This window comes from Ostrea edulis, chromosome 4, assembly GCF_947568905.1.
Source record: "Ostrea edulis chromosome 4, xbOstEdul1.1, whole genome shotgun sequence".
NCBI classification, from domain to species: domain Eukaryota; kingdom Metazoa; phylum Mollusca; class Bivalvia; order Ostreida; family Ostreidae; genus Ostrea; species Ostrea edulis.
Genome location: NC_079167.1, coordinates 23,686,083 through 23,712,247, shown reverse-complemented (window position 1 = coordinate 23,712,247; position 26,165 = coordinate 23,686,083). Strand labels below are relative to the sequence as shown.

The following is a 26,165-nucleotide window of genomic DNA, read 5'->3' as shown; positions in this document are numbered from 1 at the left end:
AAAGAGAACATTTTACATGTATTTTATCTTGTTCATCCTTTGATTGTCAGCTTAAGTTGCTGAATGATCTCCATATAGTTGAGACCAGTCGGTGAATATTTGCTGACTAGTTTCCAGCCAATCACCATTATCTGCTATGTTGACAAGTACACAAAACCTGCCATTGACTGATCCACTATCAAGAGCTCATTCAAAATATGAGTCAGAAAAGAAACAAGTCATTAAAGGGAATGTAGGGTATAAAAAAATATTTTCACATTTCAAATACTAAATATTTAGTAATTAAGTCCACTGGTTATTTCCATTTGATTGTAATCTGTTGTGTAGAAATCGGCTATTAAATATAGCTACACATCATCTGCTGGAGGCTGCCATTTTGCAAGATAAAGTTATCGCTCTTTAAGATATTTCCCACAATCCCATCTGTTTATGACGTATACCGGGCAATTGCCTCTCAGTGAAAGCATCTGATCATGTCTGACTGCAAATGATATCAATATGAGCCTGATTATAATGAAGAGGAATTATTAGCAGATTCAAATGAAAACACTAGTGCATTGGGATAAATTGATGAAAACGACACTCTTAATTCTTAAACTTTTAATTTTGTATTCTTTATACAGGATTGTTCATTATCTTCACTTCTTCATTCTTCACTTGAACATTCCTTAGCACATATGATGGACAATGACTGGGCAATTCTATCTGTATATGTTGCACAAAGTTGATTTATTCTTCAATATGGATTGAGAGTGGGATATTTTTGTCACTATTCATGTCTTCATTGAGCTGAAAATATAAAAATGAAATCAAACCATTAATTCAGAACTTTAGTAATGAATTTTCATGAAAGTGCATGTACATGTATTTCACACAACAAAGAGTTTATTTTTCATAGTAGTTTTCTCTCTTTCTAATTTATTAGTACATCTGTTTACAAGAGAATCTTACAATGTGAACCTGTATACAGCACAAATCAGTTGATTATCACTACACCCCTGCAGTAATTGCCACGTAAATGTCAAGACTTGAAAGATTAACTGCACAGGGGGAATTAAAATGACCTTGGTTGTAAAACTTTGTTAATCATTTAATAGAGAAGTGCATCAAATTACCTGTTTCCTTAGATGCTGATAGTCCAGGTTGGTCAATAGGTTCTGCACATGAGAGCTTTCATTGGTTTCCAAAAGAAAATGGATTAGCTGAAAAATAATGACTAATCAATTATATATACTTACTTCATATATACTATACTTCATTTGTTTACTTGTACATTTTCAATTTCTTTAAAAACAATAGTATAATACAAAATGTGCTAGTGCTGTGATGATTTTTGAAAGTATTACATGTATCCTGCTTTTCCTCATCTTTTTGAGCTATTTTCTCTTATTTCTTAGGCTTGCTGCCATCAAATATTTTAGTTACTGCATCTTCTTTTTAATAGGTTTTGGTGTGTATCCCAATATCTTAACTTAAATAGATATTAATTTAACTTTGAATATTTAAAAAGCAGTGTTTACCCATCCCTTCATATTTAGCCTGTACAAAATGTCCACTGGATAAGGATAGATTAAATTAGAAAATTATTATATAAGTAAAAGTTAGTTGTAAATAAACTCTGGTTATACACATTAAGAATTATTAGTATTTACTGAGTAAAAAGCAAATATAACTGCTACTTACCCTGATATCCTCTTTAAAAGACTCTTTCTCAAAATGCCGTTCAAAAACAAAAGATTCGTTTCCAAGGTTATGTATCCAATTATTGCACAATGTTCATAGTTTTGGGGGGAGATCAGGGATGCTAAAAGGTAGATACATGTATTCCTTTTCCTTTGACCACAGTGCAAAATTTCGCTTGAACTCCCGACATTTAGATCATAGATACTCTGTAACCCATTTAGTGCTAGGCACAGCAGTTGTAATGAATTGCCGCATACACGTCATCAGCCGCCATGATAAGAGATTATCCCATTCAGCTCAGTTTTCAGTGTAAATGACAGATTAAATCTTGTTATCAGCAGCAATTATTTTTTCTATGCTAGATTTTGTTGTCTGCATGGTACCAGTTTTCACATATCAAAATTTGATTTTTGACCCTACGTTCCCTTTAAGTTGTCACATGACATGGTCTGTGTGGCTGGGGCTTATGACATAATGACTGAGGTCAACATTTATATATATTAGTCTAGAATTCTTCTGATAGATCTATCTGAATATATGAAAAAGGAAAGCGTTATCGCAATTCACCTTTGAATTAGAACGCTTTGGCGGATGTAGTATTGCATAGTGTGATGACACAATTGAATCTGTTTGTAATACAATTGTGAAATGCAACAAAAACTCTCATTGGTTCATATGTATAAGTCCACCCAAATTCCCTTCTACGGGAATAGTCGGCCAGATGGAAACAAACTTCAAAGGAAGAAAGAGAACTTAAAACACAGTTGTATTTCAGTGGTAAAAGCTACAGAGCTATAGCAGCAAAAACTGTGCGAACCATATGTTCATTTGTTGGTGTTGTTAAGGAGTACAATGTATTTGCGAACCCAAACCATAAAATCGCAGAGAAAAGTTGTATTCTTGTGTTGTTCTCTCATAACTACAATATCAAAAAATTTCTAACATATTTTTCTACTATACTTATGTCCAAACATACCTTCAAATATTCCTTAAAGCCCCATATGACCCAAAAATTCACAGCCTTTGATGATTTTGTTCGTTGACGTAGCCATGTTAGGTAGCTAGTCAATTCGAATCCCGGTTCATTTCCATACTTGCACAAGAACGTCTAGATGTGAAATAATATACCCACAAATAGTTTAGCTAAATATCTTAAATAATATATCATCCCAGTTCCATTAAATGATAATTATTCAAATAGCTAAACTCACAGCAATGCGACTTTCATTAGTCTGGTCAGGTCTCCATCCCTACCATATGAGTGTTAAGGACCATGATGGTCTTTTGTAGCATTTTTGGTAATCAAGAGGCTATTTTACCTTTACAAAATCTATATTTTCTAATTTCTATTAATTATTCGTGTTGATAATAAATGAAAAATACATAACTTACAACGAAATTTATGAATAGATACTGTACCAATAGCAACAGGGTTCAAATTGACCGACTATGTAACATGGCTACGTCAACAAACGAAATGATTTGAAACTTTGAGTTTTCGGGTTGTGTGTGGCTTTACTGAATATTTGAAGGTATGTTTGGACACAAGTATAGTAGGAAAATATGTTGAGAATTTTTCTATATTAAATTTATGAGAGAGCAACACAAGAATACAACATCAGACCTCAACAGTGTGCAGCTTTTTGTGCCCTGTAAATCGAAGGTTTTTATAAGGAGTGGATCTGTAGCTCTCTGTTCCATCGCAATATTTTTTCAGAGAGCTACAGTAACAGTTCTGCAGCTAGTAATTTTCTAGTCTGTTCATCTTATCTGATCACCTGAAATTACCTAAATCCGTGCGAGAAAGTGGACAGGCTGTAATTGGCCAATGAAAACTCTTGTTGTATTACATCAAACGTGTCATTCAAACTGTTCAATCGTCTCATTCAATTGTGTTGTCACACAAGGCAATACTATATCGGGTAAAGCGTTCTAATTCAAAGGTGAAATTGCGATAAAATAGAGTGTTGTCCCTTCATTTAGTTTTAAGGGAGTTTTCAGAGCATAGTCTCTCAGATTTTCCAATGTCATTAATCACGGACAATGGAATTTAATGTGAATCACAGGAATCGTCCACTTTATCATGTTTATCAGTAAATCCAGTTAAAAACTCTTACCACTGGGTTTCGCAATCTCAATGGTAAGATTTTAACTGAATTTACCGATAAAGTGGCTGATTCCTGCAATGTGAACTATGGTACATGTAAAGTAAGGATTTGACACTATTTTGGTTTGAGAAGCGGTAGCGGATTCAAAACAGCTATTTTTAATTAGATTGTTACAATTACCCCAGGTTAACCTTTCACTTGCTCGTACCATTGGTATTTTACTGCAACAAACGGGGGCGGGGTGGTAATAAATAACATTCTAGAATGTATATTCATTGAAAAAATTTAAATACATACATGACCACTTTTTTCCTTCCCTGTATCACTACTCATAACGATTGGAAAATGCACAAAACTTCGTAAGATTGTATTGTTTACGCTTCAACCGCACCACTGCTCTCCGAATAATTTGTTCTTTTTACCATTCGTAAATTTCATAGAAAAACAAAATCAGCTTTGTGAGAAATACAAATGCAAAAAATAATTTTAAAATTTTGTCTTATAACCTAATTTTCATTGTCCACTGTATTTAAAGCGAAATTCTGCCACTAGAATAAAGATTGTTTTTTCCGACTTATTTTACGTATAAGTTATCATATTTCGGCGATCCAAGATGTCAGCGTTCACAAGGACGCAGGTGATTTCGATTATTTATCTTATTTTAGAGTGTACGCTCGCCATTCATTCTTTGTCCTCGTTTCGGACAGCAAGTTATTCAACGAAAACTCCATATTTCTGGCTCAATGATGAAAAAGAATTAGTTGCTGATGATTCTGAAACATGGTTTGACTACGGGGAAAAGACCTGCCAAGTCATTCATTTAAATGCCGTTTTACGTCACGGTGCCAGGTATCCGAGTCTCAAGTGGATCAAACGAATGTCAGCACTGCATGAGAAATTAATTCTAAATGGAGTTGATGAACGATTTTCATTTTTGAAATCCTGGAAGAATCCTTTTCCTGAGGAGAGTGATAAAATCATAGCAGAGCTTGGACAATATGAACAGGAATTGCTTGGAGAGAGATTCGCCCGTAGATTTAATTTGCTTTTTGATGAAGACATGGACACTCTACGTGTCATGACTTCCAGTAAACAGAGAAGCTATGCCAGCAGTTTGGCATTTTTTTCAGGTCTTTCACAAACAGTTCTTGGAGAAGCAGATAAGGAAATGGAACCAACAATCAATGATATTGCAATGCGTTTTCATGATAATTGTGTTCATTTTAGTGAAACTGTAGATGATAATAAAACAGCTACAAGTGAATACTCAAAATTCAAGTATGGACCAGAGGTGGCTGTGTGTACAAAGAAACTGAGTAAAGTTCTAGGTTTACCTAATGAGGAGGATGTGACACCAGGTAATAGATACGCTTTAAACCAAACAATATGTACTGCACACAGATTTCCAAAAAAAAAAAATGTGCATTTCATGATAATTCAATCAAATGCCATACTTGTGTGGTCACAATTTTTTTTTATCAGTGCTTCCGTATACCAGGTAACCACAACCTTATTGCTGACAAATGATTGTAATTTAGTTTTATGATGACCTTTTCAGCAACTCATTACAGAATGTTGTAATTAGATGAAATTTTATTCATATAGTGTTTAATATCTTATGTCAAGATTTAAAGTCAGGAGGATTTTGTTTGGGCTGTCTGTCTTCCTGTCTATTCAGAACTGTTAATGTTAACCAAGACAAGAAAGGGACTTAAATCAGCATTAAAATATTTAAAAGTCACATAAATTAATAAAATTTATATCTATCTATCTCTCTCTCCTCTCTCTCTCTCTATCTAAACAGATACCATTTTGTTAGTGTTATTTTTCAATATCAGTTTCACATGTAGTGATACCAGATTCAAATTTGTTCGAAGAATGACCGAGGAAGTGGGGGGCAAAAGTAAGAATTACATAAGAAATTCTTTGAAAGTCATCTTATAAAAAACCTCTGAGGGGCAGGGGCAGGTTAGAACCAAATGCAAAGGTTTGAAATTTATGTAGCACAAAACATTAATTATAATCATTAATGGGGAAACTTCTTTCCAAAAAAAGGGGGGGGGGTGTAGTGTAAAGTGAAATTTGAAGAGTTTTGAAATTTTATATGGCAAAGAATTCATTCTATAGGAAATATTTTTTTGAATTTAAAAGTCATTATGCAGTACCTATATGGTTCAAGTGCTTCCTGTTACTTGTATTTAGAATGATATTGATTGTGCTGACCTGATTTTGCAGATGACCTGAACACGATCCACCAGTTGTGTGCCTTTGAGGAAGCCCTTACAGAGACAGGATCACAGTGGTGTCAGTTTCTGGACCAGGAAAATCTTGAGGTCATTCAGTACATGAATGACCTTAAGGTCAGTACCCACACAAAATGTGTGGGCTAGTCAGTTTAATTCGCTTGTATTTAAGAAAAGTCAAGAAATACTAAAAACAGTTAGCCCAAATAAGTGTGTGTGCATGTTTTACTAGTTGCAATCTCAATTTAATTCCTATACAGTTTAGATAAGCTACGATCAGCAGATGGCAAAGATGACCCACATATCCCTTAAACATGTCAAATTTCTATATGTAAAATGTTTGAAATTCAGATGTTTATACCGCCGTCTTTAGATGGGATGTATTATAGTATGGCTGTCGTGTCCGTCTGTCCCACTTTGTGTTCGGCTCATAACTTAAATATTATAAGACCTAGAATCATCAAACTTTTTCAGCTAATACATCTTGGGTAGAGGGTGGGTCACACTTAAAGACTTTAAAGTTAGGTCACAGTGACCTTTGATTAAGATTCCTGTTTGACCGGCAAAATCAACTGGAAAATTGTTTGGTCTAGAATCATCAAACTTTGTCATTTAATGCAACCTAAGAAGGTGTGTTGTACCCTAAATCGAGGTCACTGTGAACTATAATTAAGATGATGAGGCCATATATGGCATAACCATTTTTTGGGGTTTATGTAGATATGAATCCTAGAATAAGCATATTTATCAATTTGTGCATCTATGTAAAAATGTAAATTGTAGCTTAAAATCAAATCATGAAAACTTTTAAAATGGTTAAGTATTTTTTTTAAAAATCCCCAATGTTTTAAGGGAGGTAATCCTACATATGTGAAAGAGTAATGCATTTAACCCAGTTCAATAATCATTACATCAGGAAATACACTATTTTTCATGAAATGTTGCTATGTAATAAAATATGAATGCTCATTTTGTTTCTAACATTTAATAATGATATAAATTTATGAAGTATTGTACTACAAAATACAAGCACATCACAGAACAGATAGGGCAATCGTTTCAATCATAATCTTAGCTGATGGTTTTTCGTGTCTGTCCAGTTAAGATTCCAGTAGCCCCTTGGGAGAAAGCCATGGTGTTTCAGAGTTCTGCTGGATATTCAAAGATAATTTTGATAAGAGTTAAATTACATCTGTCCAGTTAAAGATTAATTAATGTACAACCCAAAATAAGTAATTCATACCATGTGAAAGTAATAATCTAAACATATATGTTACAAAATGAAAATATGTTTTGGAATATTTCTAGTTATTTGAACAACTTAAGAGATAGATTGACAAGTCATTGCAATGTGCAATAGACACATTACAAGGAATAATCTCGATTTTACCTCAGACCAAAAAGCAAAGATATTGGTGCAATCTTTGCACCAATTTAGGTTGACATGATTTTTCATCCTGCCTCTGATAAAAATCTCGGAATTTCATTAACTGAAACCAGTGCTACATACAACGATGTTATGTCTCTTACTAACCTAATATTTTTGATATGCCCTTCCACATGATTTACTGACCACATATGTGTACTATGAAATCACGAGAATACATAAACCCTGTCACTGGAGTCAGCACATATTATGACATCATAGGTATATGAAAACAAATGAATTCATTTTTAAATTTACAGTCTGTTGAAAAACTTGTTTTTATCCCGTTGTTTTTCATTGTTGTACATTTGATAAAGTATCTCAAGAATACATACTTTGCAGTCATTTATTGTGACAGTTGTACATGTACATTAGAAAAGCATCAAGAATGAATAATGTCAATATGCCTTTAATTGATGTATAGGTAAAATCATCGACAGGATAAATTCGTTATGTAGACACTTAGAGGGATAATATGGAAATATATGGGGTCCTTGAAAAAAAACATAGGGCTCGGCTTACGCGTCACCCAATAGGATTTTTTTTCAAGGACCCCATATATTTCCATATTACCTGTCTAAGTGTCTACATAACTAATAGTGTCATATCCTTTTTTTATCTGTTTATAATGAATAATCATCTGATGGGCGTATCATGTGACATGGCGGTACACTTTATCAACATCTAGAAGAAAATTTAGAAACATTCTCACAAACATCTAACAGCATCCCAAACATCAGAGCTGTAGGGTTTTAATTTGATAATTATTACGTATAGACTTAATATATATAATTATACCCCCCAAACAAAGTTCAGGGGGGGGGGGGGTATATAGGAATCACTCTGTCTGTCTGTTCGTCTGTCTGTGCAGATTCGTGTCCGGGCCATAACTTCTTTGTTCTTTGACTTAGGCATACCACATTTGGCACACAGGTGGATCACCATGAGACGATGTGTCGAGTACCTTCATGACCCCTATATGACTTTGACCCTTGACCTCAAGGTCAAATTAAAGGTTTTTTACAATGGATTCGTGTCCGGACCATAACTTCTTTGTTCTTTGACATAGGCATACCATATTTGACACATGAGTGTATCACCATGAGATGATGTGTCAGGTACCTTCATGACCTCTATATGACCTTGAACTTTGACCTCAAGGTCAAAATTGATTATAGGGTTTTGACATAGTCATACCATAAGACATGGGTGTATCACCATGAGACTATGTGTCATGTACATTCATGACCTCTTTATGACCTTGACCTTTGATCTCAAGGTCAAAATTATAGATTTATGCCATGGATTTGTGTTCGGACTATATCTTCCATTTTCTTCTACTAAGGCATACCATATTGTTACACTCGGGAAAGAGGTAGTTTATACCTATTAACAACACGCTTTGGGAGATTGGGGTAAACACGGGGGGGGGGGTTATTCTTAGTGAGCATTGCTCACAGTACCTCTTGTTCATAACAGAAACATGGATGGACATAACAAAATAAAAATCACTGCTACTGACCACTAGCTATCATATGAATATAAGCTTTTCAGAATAACAAACAGTCCATGAAAACAATTGTAAGCAAGATATATGAGATAATATGATTCATTAGACAGATGGTTATTTTGTGTTGACATGTGAAGATGTTTTGTTTATTTTTTGACAGCAATACTGGAAAAAGATGTATGGCCATGATATTTCCTCCGCCATGAGTTGTCCCCTCGTAAGCAGCATTTTCACCACGATGGACAAAGTCATCCAGGCTAATGATGCTGATGATGAGTAAGGGTTGACATTTGTTATTAAATATTGTAAGAGTTATGAAATTAAAAATAGTATATAAACTAAATACTGAATGAATACCTTTTGTAAACTGATTTAGAGATGTTTTCCACACGTAATTTACTTCTTTGTCCTGATAAAGGAACAGGTTGTCATAACATTTGACAGTTTTCAATATTCATATCATTTGGTCATTTTAGTGCAGCTATGATATAATTTCTCTCTCTACCTTGTATCTATGTTATACATCCGACACTTCTGGGTATAAAAGTGTTGTTGGATTTTAGTGCTTCCAATATAGATTTACAATAATTTAATAGAGTTGTCTTTCTTGGAATTAAAATTTATCCTTTGTACAACATATACACATGTAAGGTTATCAATTTATGTCTTAAATGAACACTTACCATAAATTGTAATACATTTTAACCATTTATTGATTGTCAATTATGAAAACTTTTCAACAGTTGAACATTAGTCAAGAATGAAGTCTGGATTCTATTTATATTATCAGAATGTTCTCAGAAACTGTGATGATGCTGATCTGACTTTTGTAATATGGAACATGTACATTCCCAAAACAGCTTCATTAATTGGAGTGAAATAAAAGGCATGCAAAGCCTTTAGAAATTTTTCATAACAGATTTCAATAATAGCATACAAGAATGCTGAACTGTCTATGTACGTACCTGTTTAAAGTGTTTGTACGTACCTTTTTAAGGTGTTTGTATGTATCTGTGTAAGGTGTTTGTATGTACCTGTTTAAGGTATCTGTACGTATCTGTTTAAGATGTTTGTATCTACCTGTTTAAGGTGTTTGTACATATCTGTTTAAGGTGTTTGTACGTACCTGTTTAAGGTGTTTGTACGTATCTGTTTAAGGTGTCTGTATGTATCTGTTTAAGGTGTCTGTATGTATCTGTTTAAGGTGTTTGTACGTACCTGTTTAAGGTGTTTGTACGTACCTGTTTAAGGTGTTTGTACGTACCTGTTTAAGGTGTTTGTACGTACCTGTTTAAGGTGTTTGTACGTATCTGTTTAATGTGTTTGTATCTACCTGTTTAAGGTGTTTGTACATATCTGTTTAAGGTGTTTGTATGTACCTGTTTAAGGTGTTTGTACGTATCTGTTTAAGGTGTCTGTATGTATCTGTTTAAGGTGTTTGTACGTATCTGTTTAAGGTGTTTGTACGTACCTGTTTAAGGTGTTTGTATATATCTGTTTAATGTGTTTGTATGTATCTGTTTAAGGTGTTTGTACGTATCTGTTTAAGGTGTCTGTATGTACCTGTTTAAGGTGTTTGTACGTATCTGTTTAAGGTGTTTGTACGTATCTGTTTAAGGTGTTTGTACGTATCTGTTTAAGGTGTTTGTATATATCTGTTTAATGTGTTTGTATGTACCTGTTTAAGGTGTTTGTACATATCTGTTTAAGGTGTTTGTATGTACCTGTTTAAGGTGTTTGTACGTACCTGTTTAAGGTGTTTGTACGTATCTGTTTAAGGTGTTTGTACGTATCTGTTTAAGGTGTATGTATGTACCTGTTTAAGGTGTTTGTACGTACCTGTTTAAGGTGTTTGTACGTATCTGTTTAAGGTGTTTGTACGTACCTGTTTAAGGTGTTTGTATGTATCTGTTTAAGGTGTTTGTATGTTCCTGTTTAAGGTGTTTGTACATATCTGTTTAATGTGTTTGTATCTACCTGTTTAAGGTGTTTGTACATATCTGTTTAAGGTGTTTGTATGTACCTGTTTAAAGTGTTTGTACGTATCTGTTTAAGGTGTCTGTATGTATCTGTTTAAGGTGTTTGTACGTATCTGTTTAAGGTGTTTGTATATATCTGTTTAATGTGTTTGTATCTACCTGTTTAAGGTGTTTGTATGTATCTGTTTAAGGTGTTTGTACATATCTGTTTAAGATGTCTGTATGTATCTGTTTAATGTGTTTGTATGTACCTGTTTAAGGTGTTTGTACGTATCTGTTTAAGGTGTTTGTACGTATCTGTTTAAGGTGTATGTATGTACCTGTTTAAGGTGTTTGTACGTACCTGTTTAAGGTGTTTGTACATATCTGTTTAAGGTGTTTGTATGTACCTGTTTAAGGTGTTTGTACATATCTGTTTAAGATGTCTGTATGTATCTGTTTAAGGTGTTTGTATGTACCTGTTTAAGGTGTTTGTATGTATCTGTTTAAGGTGTTTGTACGTACCTGTTTAAGGTGTATGTATGTACCTGTTTAAGGTGTTTGTACGTACCTGTTTAAGGTGTTTGTACGTATCTGTTTAAGGTGTTTGTACGTATCTGTTTAAGGTGTATGTATGTACCTGTTTAAGGTGTTTGTACGTACCTGTTTAAGGTGTTTGTACGTACCTGTTTAAGGTGTTTGTATGTATCTGTTTAAGGTGTTTGTATGTACCTGTTTAAGGTGTTTGTACATACCTGTTTAAGGCGATTGTGCGTATCTGTTTAATGTGTTTGTATGTATCTGTTTATTAGTACTTTGATCGTAAATATCATTTAATTTGATAAAAATGTAATTTTTTTCTGCTTTTTTAACAGTTATGAGTCTGCAGTGTTTGGCTTTGGGCATGCAGAAACATTGGCGCCATTGTATGCGGCACTCGGTCTTTTCAAAGATGACCCGCAGCTGAAGGCAGACAATTTCCAAATCCACAGGAACAGGAAGTTCCGAGCCAGTCGAGTGCTGCCGTTCTCGGGTAATTTTGCAGTAGCCTTGTTTCAGTGTGACTCAGCAGACGACACGAAAGTTACCAATGATGACTCAGAATATGTGGTCAAGTTTTACGTGAATGAGAAACCAGTGGACATTCCGGCATGTGGGGAAAAAGCGTGTCAGTATGACCTTGTCAGGGATTTCTACAAAGGTCAAGTGGACCACTGCGAGTTCCACAAGATGTGTAGAAATCCAGAACCAGAGAAAGACAGTCCAAAACATGAGGAACTCTAACAGAAGACTAGCAGAGAATTGTGGACATTAATCATTGAAAATAAACAACGGACCAATGTCTTCTCACAAACATCGGTAGTACTCATTAGTCATTACTGCCACCTGTATAAAAAACAGCATGACTTATGGGATGTACATCCTTCTTAGAACAGCATTAATAATTATTAACACACAATTTAGAAATGTTTACTTGGTGCTCTATCTGTGAAATTATTTAAATCTGTTGAGGGTAAATTTTCGTGGATTGCCATGATTGACATTTTTGTTGAAATTAATGTTTTGGGTATATTTTCTCCAACATTGAAACATTGTGTAAATTATGTATTATATTGCAGTTATACATTCACAAAAGTGATCCCCCACAAAATAGAATGATTGCACACAAATTAGGGTTATTGAAAGTTTTACAATTCTAGTTTAGAAATATATATATTTTTTATAGTTACTATAGTGTAAACTTATTTGAGTTTTCTTTAAATACTGTAAATTTTCTAGGTTGAGGACTATTTGGTGCAATCGTGAATTAGCACTACAAGTGTTGTGCTATGTTAATACTGCAATTTTTATGTTGATCATTAATTTGTACACCTTTGACTGCACTAGGGGAATCAGAACAGAGATCCCACTGATGTCAGTGTACAATGAAATATCTTGTTGAGATTCAGCAAGGTTTTAGTATTTAGACCCTTTGCAAGCTGAATGCCCTTAATATTGAAGTTTATAAGGGTGTCGATACAGTGGGTACAAAGTCCAGTTTCATATAAGATTTCATGATGAAGATAAACAAAATTGGACCAGGGATTTTGTCAACTTCTTTTCAATTATTTTGAATTTTATTTCTACATTGTATTTATGTTACACCAAAAGTAAGTTGCATTTAATGATTACTGATAGTGTAGAAAAGATGACAAAAGCAAAATGTTAAATTCCTAGCAAAAAAGACACTCATCATATCCAACTATGTTTTAAAATGTCATAATGAAAAACACGACATCATTTTTTTTCCTTCTTGTAAAGAAAGATGCCATGATTACCAATCACGAGTTGGTTGTCATCTTTGGTTGACTTTAATATCTTAACGACAATCAACATTACTCTAATGTATTGAGGGATTGCTCTCTATAGTTCATACTGCAGCACTAAATTACTTAGAGCCCTTTTTGCTTGGAACAGCTCATTTGATAGTTGTCAGACTTGCATTACTAATACACTACAGTCTTACACTAGACATACACTACAGTCTTACACTAGACATACACTACAGCCTTACACTAGACATACACTACAGCCTTACACTATAGACTTACACTAGTCTTACACTAGACATATACTACAGTCTTACACTATAGACTTACACTAGACATACACTACAGTCTTACACTAGACATCACATACACTACATCCTTACACTAGACATACACTACAACCTTATACTAGAGATACACTACAGTCTTACACTAGACATACACTACAGACTTACACTAGACATACACTACAGTCTTACACTAGACATACACTACAGTCTTACACTACAGTCTTACACTAGACATCACATACACTACATCCTTACACTAGACATACACTACAGTCTTACACTAGACATACACTACAGCCTTACACTAGACATACACTACAGTCTTACACTAGACATACACTACAGTCTTACACTAGACATACACTACAGTCTTACACTAGACATTCACTACAGTCTTACACTAGACATTCACTACAGTCTTACACTAGACATACACTACAGTCTTACACTAGACATACACTACAGTCTTACACTAGACATTCACTACAGTCTTACACTAGACATATACTACAGCCTTACACTGGACATACATTACAGCCTTACACTAGACATACACTACAGTCTTACACTATAGACTTACACTAGACATACACTACAGACTTACACTAGACATACACTACAGTCTTACACTAGACATACACTACAGTCTTACACTAGACATACACTACAGTCTTACACTAGACATACACTACAGTCTTACACTAGATATACATTACAGCCTTACACTATAGATTTACACTAGACATACACTACAGTCTTACACTAGACATCATATATGCTACATCCTTACACTAGACATACACTACAGCCTTACACTAGACATACACTACAGACTTATACTAGACATCACATACACTACATCCTTACACTAGACATACACTACAGCCTTACACTAGACATACACTACAGACTTACACTAGACATACACCACAGTCTTACACTAGACATCACATACACTACATCCTTACACTAGACATACACTACAGCCTTACACTAGACATACACTATAGACTTACACTAGACGTCACATACACTACAGCCTTACACTAGACATACACTACAGCCTTACACTAGACATACACTACAGACTTACACTAGACATCACATACGCTACATCCTTACACTAAACATACACTACAGCCTTACACTAGACATACACTACAGTCTTACACTAGACATACACTATAGACAGTGCTCCCACTGGACCAGAATTCCCTTTCGCCACTTTTTCGGGGAGTGGCGCGGCACAAATAATCACATGCTTTACAATTATTCCCATCATATTATATATTATTTTATTCATTACACTTATTTTAGCATTTTGAATCAGTTACATTACTTAATCATATCCAGCTACCATACTTAAACACTTCTTTCTGAAATAATAAGAAGTTGATTTGTTTGATAAATTCTATTATGGAAATCAAAATTCAGATAATAAATCATATAAATATAAACTTCATGATGTTACACCCCTCAGTGAAAACATTGTGTACATTGGCCGAAATGCAGATGTCACAAAACATCAAGCCCAATTTAGAGTCGTATCTCAACCATTCCCTATTAAATTTCCGTTTTTGTATGGAAGATTTTGCAATTTGGAGAGAATCAGATGTTTGAGCAGGTGGGGTTGACTGTAAAGCCAAACATAGATATTTTTTAATTTTAGACTGACTAAGGTCAGAAGCTACAAGTTTAGTGTCAAAATAGAATGGGGTGTGTAGTCTTATGAGATTAGCATTTTTATACTTTTTCGCACCGAACTTCAAAGAAAATTATTTATTAAAATTGCTATGTCCATATCAATGGTGACCGAATGCATTGTTTATGAAATATTCGAACTAAAATCAAACACATCAAAATCAAAATCTTGTAATCAACAAGTTTGGCCGCAAAAATAAACAATTGATGTATTCATATATACATTATACACAATAATACGGCCAATTGAATTACCGGTCGGTTCTCTGGTTAAGAATTGACATTAATGTGGAGATGATAACACGATAATGAATAAGACTTTAAATGTTAAACAATTGACCACAGCATGGTAAACAGCTGTCCGATGTACTTTATTACATAATCACCGACTTTTTTGCAGCCATAAATTACCTGAGGCTGTGACCAGCTCTGTGTGCACTGGAGCGACGCGAGATTTCCGGTCGCACGTGTTGACTGAATAAACAGATTTTGACTGCATAAACAAACAGGCGATAATGTGTCACTGACAAAGGATTAGAAATACAATTTATTGCAAAAAGGGATTTTCGCCACTTTCAATTTTTTTTCGCCATTTTTGAAAAAAATTCGCCATTGGCGAAAATGGCGAAGCCCAGCTCGAGCACTGACTACAGACTTACACTAGACACACACTACAGACTTACAATACATACACTACAGTCTTACACTAGACATACACTAGATATACACTACAGGCTTAATTACACTAGACATACACTACAGACTTACACTAGACATTCACTACAGCCTTACACTAGACATTCACTACATACATACTCTTCTTGAAATCTGTGTTTTTCAAACTTAAAAAAAATTGTATAATCAGAAATATAATCGAGCAGATTAATATTATGTATTCCTTGCTATCTATGTGGTGACTGTTCTGTACATGATATGTGATGTAACATATTAAAAGGTTGGAGTGAAGTATTTGAACTTTTAAAAAACCTGTATTGCAGTCTACAATTTTAAGTTATTCGTTAAAAATAATTAAAAAATTACATTTATCATTATGTCATTAACAACAGAATGCAGTATGAAAAATTGAGCATTTTTTTATGTAGACTTTTTTTTTAACGTGAGTAATGCAGATTTTATTTATTCCTCTAAGTCAACCCAGACAACAGAGTTAGGTTAACTTGAATTCACTCATCTCGATCTTATACATTTCATCTGTTGTGGTTTAATTTTACAATTGTTACTGCGAGTTTTATATAAAGGCCTTATGATGATACTCCATGGTGCCGTCGTGTCCACGAGATGTCGTTTTTAAACTGTTTTTGTGGCAATGATAACCAAGATAGTATGCTTGTGATTGGATGCTTCAATAAAATTATCATACTTTATTTATCATAGAATTTCATTCATGATGTTCAGATTATCTAAAGTCATCTTCCAAGTCTAAATGATGCAAGAATCAGAGTCTTGGTAGTGTTTTCTGTGTAATTCATGACAGATTGTTCGCATGTCAATGTTTTATGTTTGCTAGACTATATTTTTACACTGAGTTATATTTGATTGATAAATGAACAACAACGCTATGCATTTCTGTACAATTTTTATTGTTCATCAGTATTAATTGAAATAAATGAACTAAAATACAGCTAAAAAATGTTCATGATAGTTATTCCTGTTTACAAAACATAATAAATTTGATGAGAACATCAAATTGATGCAACAAATGAGTTGTAGATTATAATGAAATCAAGAGAAGAAATGATACTGCTCAGTGCATTTAAAGTAAATTTCACTTAAAACATTTCTAGTCCATACATAAATTATGTGATATACATGTATTGCATATTGATAAGAATTATCACTTTACATTTGTACAACTGTACATTAATCATAAACATTTAAATAACACGAACACACCAAAATTTGTAAAATTAATGGTATTTACCTCTGCTGTCTATATACAGTAAAACTACAGATCTACACAAAAATCCAATGTGACGTTTTCCATTATGCACTCTCCTTACCAGGAGCTGTTGATATTGTCAGATACTGTGGAGCTGCACAGTATTGTTGGGCAGTCATTGGCTGATACTTATGAGGTAGCCGTTATTTTTGGGTTGCAATAATGATTGTTGTTTGCTTTGTGGTTAAGATTGACATGTGTGTATATATGGTAGCAGTAATATTAGCAATTCTGACAGTTGTGGTAGCAGGGATGGGATCAATTACAATGAAAATGTAATTAAATACTTCCAGTTACATTGATAATTTTTTCAATTATTTGCTATTACAATCACATCAATTTTAATCAATGTAATTGATTACTTTCAATTACTCTGAAGAATGTAATTAAATACATTTCAATTACTGAAGTTTATTTCAATATGTCTTGGAAGACATGACTTTGAAGCCTGCATGCTTAACCCTTTGATTCATCTTCAAGCTTTCTGAGGAATTCTGCTAAAACTCTGGCTTCAAAATTTCCAGATGGATAATTTCTGGGACATGTTCAGTTCTGAATGTAATTTATGCATCAAGTATATAGACAATAGGACATCTAATTATTGCATAAACACCCCATGACAAACAGTGAAACAGTCTAATGCCATTATTATCAGACACTTGCATTTCTTAAGTTTGAATGAAGAATGTAATTGAAGAGTAATTGAAAAAACTTGACTTTATAGGAATATATTCAGCAACAAATACATTCAATTACTTGTCACTGAAAGCAAAGTCAATTACAAATACATCCAATTTCTTTATAAAAATACAGCTAATTACAATATTCCTTTACCCCATCCCTGAGTAATGGTGGTTGTCCATTATAGATATGTGGCTATTGAATACAATTTGGTGGTTTTCATGCAGTGGAGTCGTTCTTGTGGTTATAATTTATGGTTGTTTGTTGTCATTGTTGATGTAGTTGTTGTAGTAGTAGTTGATGATGTAGTAGATGTTGTTATAATTTATGGTTGTTTGTTGTCATTGTTGATGTAGTTATTGTAGTAGTAGTTGACGATGTAGTAGATGTTGTTATAATTTTTGTGTTTGTTGACGTCTTTGACGTTGTTGCTGTTGTTTAGTATGGTTGTAGTTCTACCTGTTGTTATTGCAGTTGGAGTTCTTGATAATGGTGGTATAGAGTTTAATGACTGTTTTGTAGTTGGCATTATGGATGAAGGTTTTGTTGTAATTTTGTTTGTTGTAGTCAAATTCAATGTTGGTCTTTTGGATATTTCAATTGTTGGCATTGTCAATGTTGATGCTGCTGTTGTTGTTGTTGGCAATGTTGATAATATGGGTGTTGCTTTAGATATTGGTTTTATAATTGATGTGATTGTTGGAGTTGTGGTTGTTATTGCAGTGTATTTTGGAGTTATTTTTGTTTGAGTCATTGTAGTTGTTGTTGGAGTTGTGGTTTTTGTTGGAGGGTTTGTGGTTGTTGAAGTTGTGGTTGTTGTTGGAGTGTTTGTGGTTGTTGGAGTTGTAGTTGTTGGAGTGGTTGTTGTTGCAGTAATTTTTGGAGTTGTGGTTGTTGTTTGAGTGGTTGTTTGAGTTATTGTTGTTGGAGTTGTGGTTGTTGTTGGAGTGTTTGTGGAAGTTGGAGTTGTGGTTGTTGGAGTTGTGGATGTTGTTGGAGTGGTTGTGGTTGTTGGAGTTGTAGTTGTTGTTGGAGTGGTTGTGGTTGTTCGAGTTATGGTTGTTGTTGGAGTGGTTGTTGGAGTTGTCATTGTTTTTGGAGTGGTTGTAGTTGTTGGAGTTGTGGTTGTTGTTGGAGTGATTGTGGTTGTTGGAGTTGTGATTGTTGTTGGAGTGGTTGTGGTTGTTGGAGTTGTGGTTGTTGTTGGAGTTGTTGTGGTTGTTGGAGTTGTTGTGGTTGTTCGAGTTGTGGTTGTTGGAGTTGTGGATGTTGATGGAGTGATTGTTGTTGGAGTTGTGGTTGTTGTTATAGTGGTTGTGGTCGTTGGAGTTATGGTTGTTGTTGGAGTGGTTGTGGTTGTTGGAGTTATGGTTGTTGTTTGAGTGGTTGTTTTTGGAGTGGTTGTAGTTTTTGGAGTTGTGGTTGTTGTTGGAGTGGTTGTGGTCGTTGGAGTTATGGTTGTTGTTGGAGTGGTTGTTGGAGTTGTCGTTGTTTTTGGAGTGGTTGTAGTTGTTGGAGTTGTGGTTGTTGTTGGAATGATTGTGGTTGTTGGAGTTGTGGTTGTTGTTGGAGTGGTTGTGGTTGTTGGAGTTGTAGTTGTTCTTGGAGTGGTTGTGGTTGTTGGAGTTGTGGTTGTTGGAGTTGTGGATGTTGTTGGAGTGGTTGTGGTCGTTGGAGTTATGGTTGTTGTTGGAGTGGTTGTTGGAGTTGTGGTTGTTTTTGGAGTGGTTGTAGTTTTTGGAGTTGTGGTTGTTGTTGGAGTGGTTGTGGTTGCTGGAGTGGTTGTGGTTGTTGGAGTGGTTGTGGTTGTAAAAGTTGTGGTTGTTATTGGAGTGTTTGTGGTTGTTGGAGTTGTTGTTGGAGTGTTTGTTGTTGTTGGAGTTGTGGTTGTTGTTGGAGTTGTGGTTGGAGTTGTGATTGTTGTTGGAGTGGTTGTGGTTGTTGGAGTGGTTGTTAGAGTGTTTGTTGTTGTTGGAGTTGTGGTTGTTGTTGGAGTGGTTGTGGTTGCTGGAGTGGTTGTGGTTGTAAAAGTTGTGGTTGTTATTGGAGTGTTTGTGGTTGTTGGAGTTTTTGTTGGAGTGTTTGTTGTTGTTGGAGTTGTGTTTGTTGTTGGAGTTGTGGTTGTTGTTGGAGTGGCTGTGGTTGTAAAAGTTGTGGTTGTGATTGGAGTGGTTGTGGTTGTTGGAGTGGTTGTTGGAGTTATTGTTGGAGTGTTTGTTGTTGTTGGAGTTGTGGTTGTTGTTGGAGTGGTTATTGTTGTTGGAGTTATGGTTGTTGTTGGAGTGGTTGTTGGAGTTGTCGTTGTTTTTGGAGTGGTTGTAGTTTTTGGAGTTGTGGTTGTTGTTGGAGTGGTTGTGGTTGTTGGAGTTATGGTTTTTGTTGGAGTGGTTGTTGGAGTTGTCGTTGTTTTTGGAGTGGTTGTAGTTTTTGGAGTTGTGGTTGTTGTTGGAGTGGTTGTGGTCGTTGGAGTTGTAGTTGTTGTTGGAGTGGTTGTGGTTGTAAAAGTTGTGGTTGTTGTTGGAGTGGTTGTGGTTGTTGGAGTTGTAGTTGAAGTGGTTGTGGTTGTAAAAGTTGTGGTTGTTATTGGAGTGTTTGTGGTTGTTGGAGTTGTTGTTCGAGTGGATGTTGTTGTTGGAGTTGTGGTTGTTGTTGGAGTGGTTATTGTTGTTGGAATTGTTGTTGTTGTGGTTGTTGGAGTTGTGGATGTTGATGGAGTGATTGTTGTTGGAGTTATGGTTGTTGTTGGAGTTATGGTTGTTGTTGGAGTGGTTGTGGTTGTTGGAGTTATGGTTGTTGTTGGAGTGGTTGTGGTTGTTGGAGTTATGGTTGTTGTTGGAGTTGTGGTTGTTGTTGGAGTGGTTGTTGGTGTTGTTGTTGTTTTTGGAGTGGTTGTAGTTTTTGGAGTGGTTGTAGTTTTTGGAGTTGTGGTTGTTGTTGGAGTGGTTGTGGGAGTTGTGGTTGCTGTTGGAGTGGTTGTTGGAGTTTTTGTTGTTGTTGGAGTGGTTGTTGGAGTTGTTTTTGGAGTGGTTGTAGTTTTTGGAGTTGTGGTTGTTGTTGGAGTGATTGTGGTTGTTGGAGTTGTGGTTGTTGTTGGAGTGGTTCTGGTTGTTGGAGTTGTGGTTGTTGTTGGAGTTATGTTTGTTGTTAGAGTTGTTGTTGGAGTGGTTGTGATCGGAGTGGTTGTTGTTGGAGTTGTCACGTTGAATGATAATTTCACCCTGAAGAGGAATTTCACTTCGTTACTGTAATTTTTTTTTCAATAACAGAAACATACACTATTTATTGCATTCATTGTAGAAAATTCATATTAAAGGAAATAGAACTATCTGATCAGGTGTAATAAATCAGGTGAATATTTAATGTACCGGTGATTGTTTAGACAACGGATATATTTGAGACTCGTCACGAAGGAAATCCATATGTAATTTACGTTATTTTGTTATAGATATTTACTTGTCCTTGATCGATTGTTTTCTCAGAATGGAAAATCTGCTCATCTGCCTTATCTAATCGATAATAATGAATCAACATGTTAATCTCACATATATTAATTGGCTGACCGGTCTCCTACGTTAACGTCAAACTCTGTTAAAAGTCAGTATCTTCAGATAAGTGTTAAAATTTGTAAACGTAATATATTTTCTAAATGTGGATGTAAATAATGATACCGTGACTCGACTGACCAGATTTTTTTTTACATGTTATTCGGATCGTCGCTGGTGCTACTAAATTATAATCATACACTGTTTAAAGAGAGTGTATAAAATGCATGAATGACGGATATGTGGACAAATTTTCCTTAGTGATAGACCGGGGGTGGGGGAGGTAATTTTTGCTTTCCTTTGACATATTGACATCAGAGTGCTGTAAAAGAGTCTTTATTTGCTTTAAATCTTTTTGATGTACTGTCAAACACACACACATTTGACTTTAATTTGGTTTTTAAAATGTTTTTTTAAATCGGTCACGATAGGTCATTGGTTAGGGCATTCCATTCAATTCTTGATCGAAATGTTGTGAGTTTGAGCCTTGCTCGTAACATGGCCGTGTCAGACCATACACATAAATTCGTGGTGGCTCAGTTTTCGTGGAATTCGTGGGTACCACTCACCCACGAATTTACATCCTCAACGAATAAAGACAACTATTTACATGCCAAAGTTATCTTTCTTACAAAAATATAAATCCACGAAATTACGTCCCCACCAACCCGTAAATTTTCAGCAATCCACGAAAATTGGTCTCCACGAATTTTAATGATTCTACAGTATTACCTAAAAGATGGAGGCCACGTGCCACCGCAAGCGTTAAAGAACCTTTGTTGATACGACCTGAGCGTCAATCATAGATCTAACTTTGTATAGTACTTCACCTATTTTCGACTCGGGAATTATAACTTCTCAATGCACATTTGGTAATATTCATATTCATTGAATTTTTTCTTAATATTTCTTTTGAAATTGCCATTGCAGAAAAAAATTAATAACCCGCGTAAGCGGGTAATTATGTGTTTTTTCTGCAATGATTGCTACCTTCATCATCCGATAAAACAGCAAAGAAAAACATTTCATTGTTTACATTTATATTTTTTATATATTGTTTCAAAATATAAACTAGAGTTTTAGTACTAAAATATCAAATGTAAGTATTTGAAACATTGTTGTAGGTTCAGAACTTGTAATGTTAAACTACCTGTTGAAGATGGAAGATGGTATAATGTACCAAGAGAAAATGAAATTTGTAATATTTTTTTCTTACGGACCAAATAATATTTTAAAAATATAGGATAACAATTTCCCTTGTATTCATTTATACTACAATGATTCAAATTCACACCCACCATAAGTTTTTAGGTCCTCTCACTGTTGTAATGATTTGGTTGTCGGTCGTTGTACCAGCTGTGTAGTCATAGTTCGTCACTCCGAGATCATCGTTACCGCCCACATTGTCATAGTCATAGGCGTGAACAGATATTCTAAACAGGGGCTGGCGGAAAACATAAAACTGGGATGAAGCATAAGTATAAACACAATATAACACTTTCATTCATTAAGGCATTATCTTTTGATGATGATAAGAGTAATGAGGCAGAAGGTGTTTGAGAGTGTTAATATTTAAGAACATCAGATGACCGCTTACTCTACCGGCTAGCTTTCTCCATCCATAAGAATCACGGATTTGTGGCGTCTGACGTCCGAAATTAAAATGATGAGTGTCATCAACTCTTCCATTTCCGTCTTTTCCTAAACATGATGGCCTGTAAATAAACGAAATGCAAGATTATTTGGTTAAGAACTCTGTTAAAAATTGCAGGAAAATGTGTCCCACCTGTAACTTGGTGTTAAGGGCACCAAGCAGATCTGAAGATACACGTCACATTCATGACAACCGTCCCACAAATACCCAGAATCACACCCACAGTCCTCGTCTCTGTTGTACTCCAGTAACTTCACAGAAACGTCATAGGATCCGGATATATCGGGTATCAACTACCAAAAGAAAAAAATCAAATTGCTCCTATGAAATCATTTCTTGTTGATATTTCAAGGACTGGACATTATTCTGTAGTATCTAAGACCATTTTCAAAAACAAACAAACAAATTAACCCAATCGCATTTCCTGTATATTTTTTGTACAAAGCTATTTTTCACATACCGTTGGTGTCGTAGTTGTCGGTAGAGTTGTAGCTATTTTCGGTTGAGTAGTTGTGCTTGTTGTTAATAGAGTCGTAGTTGTTACTAGAGTTGTGGTTGTTGTCGGTAGAGTTGTGGTTGTTGTTGGAGTTGTGGTTGTTGTTGTTGGAGTTGTGGTTGTTGTCGGTAGAGTTGTGGTTGTTGGAGTGTTTGTTGTCGGTGTAGTTGTGGCTGTTGTCGGTGTAGTTGTGGTTGATGTCGGTGGAGTTGTGGTTGTTGTCGGTGTAGTTGTGGTTGTTGTCGGTGGAGTTGTGGTTGTTGTCGGTAGAGTTGTGGTTGTTGGAGTGTTTGTTGTCGGTGTTGTGGTTGTTGTCGGTGGAGTTGTGGTTGTTGTCGGTGTAGTTGTGGTTGTTGTCGGTGGAGTTGTGGTTGTTGTCGGTAGAGTTGTGGTTGTTGGAGTGGTTGTTGTCGGTGTAGTTGTGGTTGTTGTCGGTGGAGTTGTGGTTGTTGTCGGTAGAGTTGTGGTTGTTGTCGGTAGAGTTGTGGTTGTTGGAGTGGTTGTTGTCGGTGTAGTTGTGGTTGTTGTCGGTGTAGTTGTGCTTGTTGTCGGTGTAGTTGTGGTTGAAACAGTCAATGATAATTTCACCCTGAAAGAAATGTTCTCTATGTTACACGTGGTCTCTTTAGTAACAGAGAATAGAAACATGCATGTGTTGTCGAATCCATTGTTGAAATTCCATATTACTGTCTGAATTATACAGCTGAATTATATCTAAAGAAATAAAACTATCACTTATTTAACCAGATGTATTAAATACAGCCAATGAATATATCAGTTATCGTACTGACAACAAACAGTCTGAAAGCGCGAAAGAAATTCATATGCAATTCAGGCGCGTAGCCAGACAGAAAATGAAGTGTACGCAAAGTAAGGCAGGGGGTCTGGTGGCCGCCTTGAGGCCCCCAGCGGGTCCAGGGCGAAGCCCTGATGGGGGCCCAGGGGGCCAAGCCCCTGGAAGCTCCTGGGTTTTATTGATTACAATCACCAATTTTTTTGAGTATACAACGGGTATTTTGCTGTCAATTTTCGAAACAAACGAATTCAAACAATAGAATAGACATGATGATTGGAGTTAATCATAAATCGGAAATACATAGCGCAAAGTTACACTTAAGGCAATGACATAAAAATGTAAAAATAATTTCTCTTTTTTTTTTTTAGCAAATGTGTACGCAGTTGCGTACTTGCGTATAGGCAGCTACGCGCCTGCAATTTCTTATCCTATTCCTAGATACTCGTCGAATGTTTTCTCAGAATGGAAAATCCGCTTGATAATAATCAATTGATCAGTCAACAAGTTAATCTTGTAAATATTGACTGACCGGTCTCCTACGTTAACATCAAACTCTGTTCAAAATCAGTATCTTACACAAGTGTTAAAATTTGTAAATACAGTTTATTTTCAGAAAATAGATGTGAATGAAATGGCTTTTGACTTAGGGGATTTTCTTTTTATGTTTTATTCGATCATCGTCAGATACACATTCATATTTCCATATCAATCCGTCGCTGGTGTTGTTTTTATCATATTTCATACAATATGATATTTAAAAGATGGAATTTCTCTCATTTTAGCATGCAAAAATAGAGAGCATATAAGTATTATTAACCACATTACATTACAAAAAGCATATCAAACTTAGCACGAGTGACGCATGTCGACAAAGTTTTCAATATGAGAAATCATGTTGATTATGGTCATTTCCTACACTGTAACGTGTTGATGACTTCACAATTCTGTAAATTTGTATTTATTTTTTCTAATGCCCTTTAATCTGTCAAACACACACATAACCGGTTTGATGAAGTTAGAGAATGTCTTATTATTCAGGACTCGGATCCCAATAACATACCTTCTTCTAAGTGACAGAGAAACATTTTAAAAGAGAATTCATTACTAAGGATTTCATAAATATGGACCAATCAGCTATTCGATAATTGCATTTAAATTCTCCATTTTGATTAAAATCTAAAGCTAAAATTCACACCCACCGTAAGTTGTTAGGTCCTCTCACTGTTGTGATGATTTGGTTGTCGGTCGTTGTACCAGCTGTGTAGTCGTAGTTCGTTACTCCGAGATCATCGTCACTGTCCAAAAAACTGCTTTCATAGTCATAGGCGTGAATAGATATCCTAAACAGGGGCTGGTGGAAAACAGATACTGAATTTTAGTTTAATTCTTCTGCAAAACGTCTAGGACATATTTTCTCCTATATAATTAATCTGCTTATTGATTGGTTGATTAACAGGTTTTAGCATGAATTAAAACGCAGAAATCAGTAACTGATTGCTTACTTTACCGCTGAGATTTCTCCAGCCATAAGAATCACGGATTTGTGGCGTCTGTCGTCCAAAATTAAAATGATGAGTATCGTCAACTCTTTCATTGTTATCTTTTCCTAAACACGATTGTCTGTAAAAAATAGTATAATGAATACAAATCTATAGACTGGCTTAAAACCTCTGCCTGGTGGCATATTTCAGCCCCCCCCCCTCTTTTGTCGACTCTTTAGGTAGACTATCGAGTTTATTATCTTAACTACCCGGATCTCAGTATATATTATAACCGAAAGTGTTTTTCTTAAATGCTATTAAGTGCCG

At 35.2% G+C, this 26,165-nt stretch overlaps 4 protein-coding genes across 4 annotated transcripts in view; 1 reads left to right on the top strand and 3 right to left on the bottom strand.

Moving 5' to 3' along the window:
- The window catches only part of LOC125670523 (bifunctional 3'-phosphoadenosine 5'-phosphosulfate synthase-like), a 32,920-nt gene extending 28,705 nt beyond the window's left edge, over nt 1-4,215 (bottom strand). The window contains exon 1 of the mRNA XM_056162296.1: nt 4,089-4,215. Within this exon, the coding sequence (XP_056018271.1) occupies nt 4,089-4,124 (36 nt within the window). The 5' untranslated portion in view covers nt 4,125-4,215. The remainder of the gene's footprint in view (nt 1-4,088) is intronic.
- Nucleotides 4,216-4,389: 174 nt separating this feature from the next.
- On the top strand, nt 4,390-15,998 carry LOC125670540 (multiple inositol polyphosphate phosphatase 1-like). Its single transcript, XM_048905750.2, has 4 exons — nt 4,390-5,149; nt 6,027-6,151; nt 9,131-9,246; nt 11,804-15,998. The coding sequence occupies exons 1-4, from the start codon at nt 4,405-4,407 to the stop codon at nt 12,210-12,212; spliced, it is 1,395 nt and encodes a 464-aa protein (XP_048761707.2). The 5' UTR covers nt 4,390-4,404; the 3' UTR covers nt 12,213-15,998.
- Nucleotides 15,999-16,812: 814 nt separating this feature from the next.
- LOC130054050 (salivary glue protein Sgs-3-like) lies at nt 16,813-19,230 on the bottom strand. The gene has a single exon (XM_056162295.1). It carries the CDS (start codon nt 18,957-18,959, stop codon nt 18,195-18,197), a length of 765 nt encoding a protein of 254 aa, XP_056018270.1. The 5' UTR covers nt 18,960-19,230; the 3' UTR covers nt 16,813-18,194.
- A 24-nt stretch (nt 19,231-19,254) lies between these two features.
- Nucleotides 19,255-25,951, bottom strand: LOC125668911 (GATA zinc finger domain-containing protein 14-like; the record flags this gene model as incomplete). The annotated part of the gene is made up of 9 exons (XM_056161327.1): nt 25,865-25,951; nt 25,580-25,708; nt 23,526-24,251; nt 23,273-23,358; nt 23,009-23,126; nt 22,710-22,873; nt 20,832-21,103; nt 19,644-19,876; nt 19,255-19,470 (listed from the first exon to the last, which is right to left on the bottom strand). Coding segments are annotated over exons 1-9 (2,031 nt in total), but the record flags the coding sequence as incomplete, so codon positions are not given.
- Nucleotides 25,952-26,165: the final 214 nt, after the last annotated feature.

Coding starts and splice junctions, on each gene's coding strand:
- LOC125670540 (XM_048905750.2), top strand. CDS start 4,405: ATGTCAGCGTTCACAAGGACGCAGGTGATTTCGATTATTTATCTTATT. Junction 6,152..9,130: donor AGTACATGAATGACCTTAAG/GTCAGTACCCAC, acceptor ATTTTTTGACAG/CAATACTGGAAAAAGATGTA. Junction 9,247..11,803: donor GCTAATGATGCTGATGATGA/GTAAGGGTTGAC, acceptor CTTTTTTAACAG/TTATGAGTCTGCAGTGTTTG.
- LOC130054050 (XM_056162295.1), bottom strand. CDS start 18,959: ATGACAACTCCAACAACCACTCCAACAACAACCATAACTCGAACAACC.